The 10,616-nt window shown below is 39.0% G+C and overlaps 2 protein-coding genes and 2 long non-coding RNA genes across 5 annotated transcripts in view; 2 read left to right on the top strand and 2 right to left on the bottom strand.

Annotated features, from left to right (window-relative positions):
• The window catches only part of LOC117484268, a 3,594-nt gene extending 2,428 nt beyond the window's left edge, over nucleotides 1–1,166 (bottom strand). Inside the window, exon 1 of the long non-coding RNA XR_004556099.1 lies at nucleotides 1,091–1,166. This is a non-coding gene — a long non-coding RNA (uncharacterized LOC117484268). The remainder of the gene's footprint in view (nucleotides 1–1,090) is intronic.
• LOC117484075 (protein FAM160A1-like) overlaps nucleotides 1–3,077 on the top strand; it is a 16,995-nt gene extending 13,918 nt beyond the window's left edge. Inside the window, exons 15-18 of the mRNA XM_034132510.1 lie at nucleotides 1–713; nucleotides 1,116–1,291; nucleotides 1,564–1,684; nucleotides 2,298–3,077. The exon at nucleotides 1–713 is cut by the window's left edge and continues 369 nt beyond it. Of these exons, the coding sequence (XP_033988401.1) occupies nucleotides 1–713; nucleotides 1,116–1,291; nucleotides 1,564–1,684; nucleotides 2,298–2,497 (1,210 nt within the window). The 3' untranslated portion in view covers nucleotides 2,498–3,077. The remainder of the gene's footprint in view (nucleotides 714–1,115; nucleotides 1,292–1,563; nucleotides 1,685–2,297) is intronic.
• Nucleotides 1–10,616, top strand: part of LOC117484132 (butyrophilin-like protein 8) — a 163,675-nt gene that overhangs the window by 134,207 nt on the left and 18,852 nt on the right. The gene's annotated exons all lie outside the window — the stretch shown is intronic.
• LOC117484258 lies at nucleotides 1,191–6,664 on the bottom strand. Its single transcript, XR_004556097.1, has 4 exons — nucleotides 6,519–6,664; nucleotides 2,256–2,450; nucleotides 1,613–1,657; nucleotides 1,191–1,284 (listed from the first exon to the last, which is right to left on the bottom strand). It is a non-coding gene; the product is annotated as an uncharacterized LOC117484258 (long non-coding RNA).

The following is a 10,616-nucleotide window of genomic DNA, read 5'->3' as shown; positions in this document are numbered from 1 at the left end:
GGACTTCCAAGACGATTTTCTGGTCTATAATCTGGTCGCTCAGAGGGAAACGAAGGCGGCCATTTTGGAGCGAATCATGGCGACAAATCGGCGAGTGCGAGGAAACAAAACGACGACATTTGGAAAGACTGTGATGGAAACGGTGAACAGTATAATGTCGACACGGAGGAGGAGCGAGGAGGCAGAGAAGGAGGAGAGAAGAAGGAGCGAGGAGGCAGAGAAGGAGGAGAGAAGAAGGAGTGAGGAGAGGAAGCAGGAAGCAGAAGAGGAGGCGAATAAAAGGGAAGGAGGGGGAGGAAGACTCACGAATGGATTCAACGATAAGCGACTCATCATCAGCGAAAAGGATGGTCGTGAAGAAGACAAACATCCAACGACATGTTTAGGGACGTTACAAAATGGCCACTCTGGGATTAATCACTTAATAAATCCACAAAGTGATGAAGTCGCTAAAAAAGACGACTTCCTGTCCCGATACCACGAGTTAATGCTGTCTTTAGGCGTGGAGCCGGATTGTGACGACGTGGCTAACGACATTAGCTCGTTTAGGAAGAGGGTTCGAGTGCTGAGACAGAGAATGGAAGAGGAAGAAGAGGAGATTGTTTTTGACTCGTCGTGGGATGAAGGAGAGGAGGAAGAGGAGGAAGTGATGGAGGAAGGAGAGGAAGGAGACAGGAAGGAAGGAAGCAGGAGGCATGGAGTTCCCTTTACAGGTGTGTGTTGTTTAGAGCAGTTATAAGTTAGCAAAATCAATCAAATGTGGCCTTTTTTTTATCAACTAAGATTTGTTTGACAATGTTTCCAACTTGAATTGACTGAATGTATTTGAAAAGTGGGCACATGAATACTACTGTGTAATATATTTGAACATTTATATTTAAGTTTCATTTTGTGGACCAGATTTCATTATACTTTTGGAATTAGCTAGTTTCAAAATGGAGTAAAGTGTTAGCGTCACACACACACACACACACACACACACACACACACACACACACACACACACACACACACACACACACACACACACACACACACACACACACACACACACACACACACACACACACACACACACACACACACTAACCTGCAGTTTTCCCATGATGCAACAGGCCCGTTCATCAGCGTCTTGTTGTCCCGGCTGGAGAATCTTCTGGAAAATTCAATCTCTGTGAATCTGCTGGTGACGGGAATCCTGTCTCAGCTGGCGTCGTACCCTCAACCTCTGCTGAGAGACTTCCTGCTCAACACACACACACACACACACAACGTGCGCACACTCTACCAGGTAACACACACACACACACACACACACACACACACACACACACACACACACACACACACACACACACACACACACACACACACACACACACACACACACACACACACACACACACACACACACACACACACACACACAACGATGATGATAATAATACTGTATGCATTTACTCCTGTGTGTGTGTGTGTGTGTGTGTGTGTGTGTGTGTGTGTGTGTGTGTGTGTGTGTGTGTGTGTGTGTGTGTGTGTGTGTGTGTGTGTGTGTGTTCCCAGGTGTTGGTGTCAGTTCACGCTCAGATCGAGCTCTACGTGGCGGACAGACCTGATTTCCCCGCTCTGCTCACTCAGGCCTGGAGGTTCCTGCTGGCTAAAGACCAGGACAGCAAGTTCAGAGGTCAGTAACACACACTAACACACACACACACACACACACACACACACACACACACAGAGACACATCTTAAACCCCCACCAGCCGGACAACAACACAAGAGCGGTTTGCATTTAGCAGAGTAGCTGCTGTAATGGTAGTAATACAAAGTTACATGAGTACCAGTAGTAGTGGCAGGACAGCATTATAGCTATGCCTCTTGGAAAACCAACAAATATTCCCATAAACACATTTTTAAAGTGGCTTTAATACAATAACTCTGTCGCTATGCCCAGAAACGTATTGATTTCAATTTCTTGTGACACGCTGACAAATACCGGAAAAATAAGTAAAAATTGAGGAAAATTAAATGTTTGTAGTTTCATAAAACTCAGAACAGTCAAGTCAACTTTATTGTCAATCTTTCAGTTTGTGTGTAAAAATATATATAAAAAGATGAATATATACACAATCAACAGACACATTTATACATATGCACACATTAAGACATGAATAAAAGCACAACAATCAATACATACAAAAATAACAGTCAGAGAAATGTACATTAGTGCAAGACTGTCCAAATACAGTTTACCTGAAGCTTACTGGTGCGTTCACTGTCCCCTCCGTGTGTCAGAGAGTTTCCAGTCTCAGGAGGGGGATGTCATTCTGCCGCCATGCCCCCCCATCCCAACGCAGGCCAAAAACAGAGTCTTCGCCATCGTGATGTTCGCCGAATTCCTCAAAGAAATGTCCGCCATCGCCCAGGAGCAAAGCATCGCTCCGTCTGCTGAGGAGGAGAGGAGTGAGGACAATAAAGTGCATTGTACTGTGTGAAGGTACTGCTGAAGAAAAAGGACACAAGGCTTGTTAAAGGCCTGACAAAAAGCACAAAACATGCAACAAAAATGATTAAATGTGAGTAATATATGTGGATGTTACAGAACTTATGTGTATTTTTCTGCATTTGCACCATTTTATATTAATCAGAACCAGAACACTTAATTTATCCCGGGGGAAATTGTGTTTTGTATTTATAAAGAGACTTAAAGCAAGAATTCAAAGTAAAAATAAACTAAATATTTGTATAAGCATAGGGCGTTAAAATACAGATTCCAATAAAAGATATGAATAATTAAAATAAAATGTTATTTTAAAATGTTTTGGGGGGAATCTTACTTTAATTCTTATATTTGTTTAAAATACAAATTATTTATTACATTTGATTTTATTGCACATTCTTACTCTAACTTTTTTTGTATTTATAAATATTTGTATTCAATTATTTAACTGAAAAATGTAAAACTACAGTGTGACACAATATTACAACATGTCAGAGTGATATATGAGGACTGTTAAATATTTGTTATTTATATTCTGAGCGGTATTTATACGTGGATAAAACTATGTAAACAGATACTTTTGAAGATCATTTTCTATATTTGTGTGGGTTTTTTATTTCTTGTGCAAATATCAAATGTTAAAGGTCCCCTATCATACTGTTTTTCATCAATATATCACAGGTCTCAGATATATACAGAGCCTGTCTCTGATTGGCTGAAACACCAAACAGATCATTGCAGCATTACCCATAATCCCCTCTGTTTCAGCCCTGTTTCCAAAGTGCTGATTCTCTGTCTGTTACTTTAGATGAAAATAAGGAGCCCCTCCCCACGCCCCTCTGAGAGAGATTTGGTTACAAAGAACACAATGGTGCTCTAGGAGGAGATTCAGGTGATAAGGTGGGGGGGGGGGGGGTACCTTGGTTGCTGATTGGCTAATGGTTACACAAGACAAAACATCGTTATGACATCATAAAGTGGCCAAAATCTGATCAGCTCATTTTCAGACAGGTTTTTATAAAAATGGATCAAAAAGAGAGAGAATCTTTGTTCCTGAAACTTTCAGAGTCTCTTTAGAGGGGACACATGCTGATGAAGAAGAGACATGAAGAAGAGGGGACACATGGTGATGAAGAAGAGACATGAAGAAGAGGGGACACATGTTGATGTAGAAGAGACATGGAGAAGAGGGGACACATGTTGATGAAGAAGAGACATGAAGAAGAGGGGACACATGTTGATGTAGAAGAGACATGAAGAAGAGGGGACACATGTTGATGAAGAAGAGACATGAAGAAGAGGGGACACATGTTGATGAAGAAGAGACATGAAGAAGACGGGACACATGTTGATGAAGAAGAGACATGAAGAAGACGGGACACATGTTGATGTAGAAGAGACATGAAGAAGAGGGGACACATGTTGATGTATAAGAGACATGAAGAAGAGGGGACACATGTTGATGTATAAGAGACATGAAGAAGAGGGGACACATGTTGATGTAGAAGAGACATGAAGAAGAGGGGACACATGTTGATGTAGAAGAGACATGAAGAAGAGGGGACACATGTTGATGTAGAAGAGACATGGAGAAGAGGGGACACATGTTGATGAAGAAGAGACATGAAGAAGACGGGACACATGTTGATGTAGAAGAGACATGGAGAAGAGGGGACACATGTTGATGTAGAAGAGACATGAAGAAGAGGGGATACATGTTGATGAAGAAGAGACATGAAGAAGAGGGGACACATGTTGATGTAGAAGAGACATGAAGAAGAGGGGACACATGTTGATGTAGAAGAGACATGGAGAAGAGGGGACACATGTTGATGAAGAAGAGACATGAAGAAGAGGGGACACATGTTGATGTAGAAGAGACATGAAGAAGAGGGGACACATGTTGATGTAGAAGAGACATGAAGAAGAGGGGACACATGTTGATGTAGAAGAGACATGGAGAAGAGGGGACACATGTTGATGAAGAAGAGACATGAAGAAGAGGGGACACATGTTGATGTAGAAGAGACATGAAGAAGAGGGGACACATGTTGATGTAGAAGAGACATGAAGAAGAGGGGACACATGTTGATGTAGAAGAGACATGGAGAAGAGGGGACACATGTTGATGAAGAAGAGACATGAAGAAGACGGGACACATGTTGATGTAGAAGAGACATGAAGAAGAGGGGACACATGTTGATGAAGAAGAGACATGAAGAAGACGGGACACATGTTGATGTAGAAGAGACATGAAGAAGAGGGGACACATGTTGATGTAGAAGAGACATGAAGAAGAGGGGACACATGTTGATGTAGAAGAGACATGAAGAAGAGGGGACACATGTTGATGAAGAAGAGACATGAAGAAGAGGGGACACATGTTGATGTAGAAGAGACATGAAGAAGAGGGGACACATGTTGATGTAGAAGAGACATGAAGAAGAGGGGACACATGTTGATGAAGAAGAGACATGAAGAAGAGGGGACACATGTTGATGAAGAAGAGACATGGAGAAGAGGGGACACATGTTGATGAAGAAGAGACATGAAGAAGAGGGGACACATGTTGATGTAGAAGAGACATGAAGAAGAGGGGACACATGTTGATGTAGAAGAGACATGAAGAAGAGGGGACACATGTTGATGAAGAAGAGACATGAAGAAGAGGGGACACATGTTGATGTAGAAGAGACATGAAGAAGAGGGGACACATGTTGATGTAGAAGAGACATGAAGAAGAGGGGACACATGTTGATGTAGAAGAGACATGAAGAAGAGGGGACACATGTTGATGTAGAAGAGACATGAAGAAGAGGGGACACATGTTGATGTAGAAGAGACATGAAGAAGAGGGGACACATGTTGATGTAGAAGAGACATGAAGAAGAGGGGACACATGTTGATGTAGAAGAGACATGAAGAAGAGGGGACACATGTTGATGTAGAAGAGACATGAAGAAGAGGGGACACATGTTGATGCAGAAGAGACGTGGAGAAGAGGGGACACATGTTGATGTAGAAGAGACATGAAGAAGAGGGGACACATGTTGATGTAGAAGAGACATGAAGAAGAGGGGACACATGTTGATGCAGAAGAGACGTGGAGAAGAGGGGACACATGTTGATGTAGAAGAGACATGAAGAAGAGGGGACACATGTTGATGTAGAAGAGACGTGGAGAAGTGGATTTTGCATAATAGGTGACTTTTCAGTCTTGTATAAATGTGCATTTGATGGTTTTTAAGTTGAAGTGTGTGTCCTTCCTGCGCTGCGTTGAACCTGATGGCCAAAACAACAAGAACATATTTTATATAATATTTTATTCCTACAGTTTTATAAACTAAGCTTAATTTAAAAAGATGTCAAAGTTACAGCGACTGCTTTTTCCCCATTCAATATGAAGACTATGGGATGGACTGCTGCGTGTTGTGAAACACAGTGCCATCTGCTGGTGAAAACAGGTATTGCCAAAATGACGTGAAAATAATAAAAAATCTGAAAGCCCAAACATATCTCGATTTGTTTCTTTATGTCTTTTTAAAATATTTAATATAATATATGTTTGTGATAAACTGAGTGATGAGGTGTTTGTATTTGTTGAGAAACTTCTCCTAAGTTAAGATTAATAACAGTATTTATAGAATGTATTCTGAGTACATTTCACTGCGCAATCAATATGTATACTTTTAAACTACGTACAATTTAGTACAAAATCACTACTTTTACTTTTCAATCAATGTACATTTCACTACACAGTACTTTAACTTTAAGTACTTTAAGTACATTTCACTCCACAGTACTTTTACTTTAAGTACTTTAAGTACATTTCACTCCACAGTACTTTTACTTTAAGTATGTTAACTACATTTCACTACACAGTACTTTTACCTTAAGTACTTGGGTTTTTAATTTCTTGTGCAAATATCATTTATTTTTCCAAAAAACACATACAGGGAACATTTAACTGCACAATCAATACTTCAAAGAGTGATTACAAACTTCTACTTACGTACAGTTTTGCAGGACTTGTAGTGAAGTGGAGTATTGTCAGAATGAAGTACTTTTACTGCAGAAAATAGTCTTTATCAAAGGAGGAAATGAAATGTTAAACATCAGTTTGCACGCGCTACTTTAAAGCAGAAGTGTGTCTCTTGGCGTAAAGAAGTGGTTTCATTTTTTGCCGAAAGGGCTGTGAGAAAATGTTTTATGTTTAAGAAAATGTATAAAGAAAGCATAATGAGACAGTTTGAAGTTGACTTTTGTGTTCTGGTTTTATGTTTCAGTATTTGTAAGCAACTGAAAGAATATTGCTTTTATGCACTATAAAAAACTGAAAAACAACCAGTATAAGCGAACATGTTTTGTATTAAAATAACTGCCATGTGTTGAATAAAGAATGAAATAAGTGTATCCTTCCTCCCTGCTGTCTGGAGGTTATAAACGGTGTTTCTCACGGAGCCAAGTATGGAGATAAAGTGATGTAAAGATGTCAGATTATCTCGGTCTCAGCAGATTGTGGTTATACTTCCTGTCTCCAGTATGAACTCATTTAGATTCGAGTTGACAGACAGAAACTCAATCAGCTGGAGAGATTGTATATCAGACATCTGGAGGGGATGATGAAGATTTACCTGCTGTTAGGGGTTATCGGTGAGTACGGAAACAACAACAACAATTTGATTTTAACATCAGTGTAGTCACAATTAAAGTACATTACTTACAATTTATTTTCTTGGCCTCACGATGGGCGTTCTAGAGATAATTAAATACAACTTAAGGATAATTAAAGTCAGTTTTGTGCCCTATGATTAAATATATAAGTGAACTTCGTCTCCGACTCCATCTTTATTCACACGCCATCAAACTACTTTTACATCGCTTTCATTTTGATTTCCTCTCTGTTTACCATTGACTTAGAGCCCCTGAGTTTAAGAAGTCTGTCTGTCTGTCTGTCTGTCTGTCTGTCTGTCTGTCTGTCTGTGTGTGTGTGTGTCTGTGTGTCTGTGTGTCTGTCTGTCTGTCTGTCTGTCTGTCTGTCTGTCTGTCTGTCTGTCTGTCTGTGTGTGTGTCTGTCTGTCTGTCTGTCTGTCTGTGTGTCTGTGTGTCTGTCTGTCTGTCTGTCTGTCTGTCTGTCTGTCTGTCTGTGTGTCTGTGTGTCTGTCTGTCTGTCTGTCTGTCTGTCTGTCTGTCTGTCTGTGTGTGTGTGTGTGTCTGTGTCTGTGTCTGTGTCTGTGTATGTGTGTGTGTGTGTGTGTGTGTGTGTGTGTGTGTGTGTGTGTCTGTCTGGGTCTGTGTGTGTGTGTGTGTGTGTGTGTGTGTGTGTGTGTGTGTGTGTGTGTGTGTGTGTGTGTGTGTGTGTGTCTGTGTCTGTGTGTCTGTCTGTGTGTCTGTGTGTCTGTGTGTGTGTGTGTGTGTGTGTGTGTCCATTTTTCTTTTAAACCTATATATAATATAATAATATCAGCCTGTATAAAAATCTCAGAATATTTAAATTTTTCGCCCAATTAATTAATACTGAATAACAAAAACCAATTCAATCAAGAAATGAAATAATAACATATATACATGTTGTTTGTCTTCACATGTCTATGTTTCATAAGCACAATATGTATTTATTTAATTTAGATTTTTCCTCAATTTGAATTACTCTCCCTTTCTTTGTTTAGGTGCCGCAGTCATTTTATCAAGGGGACAAAACGATGATGATGATGATGATGATGAATATTCTTTGCTTGAAAATGGGGAAAATCACTATAACATGACTGTAAACCTGACTGGAAACATCACGTTGCATCCACCATGGCAGGATGACGAGGAACCATCAGGTACCCTCACTCTCATCTAATCTCTTCATTTTTTTTTTTTTAAATGTATGTTAGCTGTAATATTTGACTCTAATGGATTTAAGGGAAGTTAAACTGTGCAGAAACCCCTCTGTTTTCCGTATCAAATAATGTTTACAGTCTAAATACAAATTATAATTAGATCCTGATTTTATATTTTTCCGTACCAGCCTAAACTCTAACGCAAAGGCTAGCTAGCTAACTAGAGCAGAGCAAAACAGTCTTCTCAAAATTAGCTTCAAATTGGACGATTAACTGTATGTTTAATGCTACATTTTAGTAGGCCGTTAGCTAGTTAGCTAGAAATGTTTACCAACTACCTCGTAAAACCATAACACACGTGCTAACATCCTTACAAGAGCAACACAGTATTATAGACATTCAAAATTGGAATATCTACTGTATGTGCAATGCTAACGTATAGTAGTTTGTTAGCTAGTTAGCTACACATGTTAACCAGCTAGGTCGTAAAACCATAACACACGTGCTAACATCCTTACAAGAGTATAGAAACAAAGTATTATAGAAATTAGCTTCAAATTGGACGATTTACTGTATGTTTAATGCTACATTTTAGTACGCCGTTAGCTCGTTAGCTACACATGTTTACGAACTAGCTCGTAAAACCATAACACACGTGCTAACATCCTTACAAGAGCAACACAGTATTATAGACATTAGCTTCAAATTGGAATATCTACTGTATGTGCAATGCTAACGTATAGTAGTTTGTTAGCTAGTTAGCTACACATGTTAACCAACTAGCTCGTAAAACCATAACACACGTGCTAACATCCTTACAAGAGCAGAGCAACACATTCTTACAGAAAATGAACTTCATATTGGATCCAATGGTTCAGTAGGCTGTTAGCAACAATTTTAACTAACCCGTAGAACCAAATATTTTACTAAAATGCACGAGTAAACCTTGTGCCACTTTCAGGATGTTAATATTTATGTTATATATATATATATTGTAGCACATTTTTACTTTAAATGTTCTATGTTAATTTATTAAATAATTGTATTTAATTGTATTTTAATTATTTTATTTATTTAATTAACAAACATTAAGTCGTTTTTTATTTGACAATAGTTTTTATATTATACATTACTGTGTTTACTTGTACTAAAATGTGCAACCTTGTGCCACTTTTATTTACCAACAAATGTTCTGTAAATTATATTTTATTCTCATATCGTTGCATTTTAACGTCCTCCTTGTTTTCTCCTACAGGTGACAACGCAGGTGACAACGCAGGTGACAACGCAGGTGACAACGCAGGTGACAACGCAGGTGACAACGCAGGTGACAACGCCCCCTCTTCCTCCTTTACGGCCAATCCACTCTGTCTGGTCTTCGTTCTCTTGGTTTCCTTCATCTTCGCATGTTCATAAAGCTTTTTGTTTCACGATAAACTAGAATTTGCTAAGTCGTCATGTTAAATTATCCACGACAAGTTTTTTCGTGCATGCCTCCTTTTATCTCCAATAAGCCTCTGATAACACTGTTAATAAAGTGACTACAATTTAAAATGTTCTAGGAGTTTATGATCAACAATGTTTGACCAATAAAATGAGTTATAATCTGATTAGCTTCTTAAACGTACATTTTGTTGTGGGTTTCAATAAGGCCCCTCGAGGCCTTTTGAGACTAAATTCTGAGTTTTCTGAAGTCATTTAACAGATGAATACGGATTTAAGGATTTCACCAGAAATACAGTATTAACTTTTAGGTTTGAAAGTATAAATATTCGTTCTTTAATTGTGATTATAGATGCCACTAGACAGTACTCTTAAATGGGTTATTTCACTTTTAGAAAATTGTGTTTATTTTTGTGTTTATCCTTCTTTTCAGTGAATATGTTTCTTGTTGTTTTATTTCATTAAAGTGAATAATCCCAGCACTTTTTCCACAACTGCCGACTGTAAAACCTCCCTTTTTTTAACAATTCAAATTCACTAGGGCTGCTGTGGACATAATATTTAAATGTTTTGCAAGGAAAAGGAGAAATACAAGAAGTTTGAGATCATTTTATCAATTTCTAGAGAAGCAAAACCCTCTTGAGCTCATCTGAAATCAGTCAAATCTTAACAAAAAAAGCACCAAAAGTCATTTTTCTACAGCTTCTTGCATCATGCAAGGGCGTCACGGTGCATTTGAAGAGTGTCTGTTTTGCTTGCAGTGGATTCAAACATGACAAAGTGAGATGTTTGAGGTGACAAACAGAAACAGAGCGACATCCTGTGTGTTCGCCGTGTGGTCTG

The sequence above is a fragment of the Trematomus bernacchii genome, unplaced genomic scaffold (assembly GCF_902827165.1).
Source record: "Trematomus bernacchii unplaced genomic scaffold, fTreBer1.1, whole genome shotgun sequence".
In the NCBI taxonomy this organism is placed as follows: Eukaryota; Metazoa; Chordata; class Actinopteri; order Perciformes; family Nototheniidae; genus Trematomus; species Trematomus bernacchii.
The sequence above is the reverse complement of the archived record's forward strand: the minus strand, read 5'-3'. Positions and strand labels throughout refer to the sequence as shown.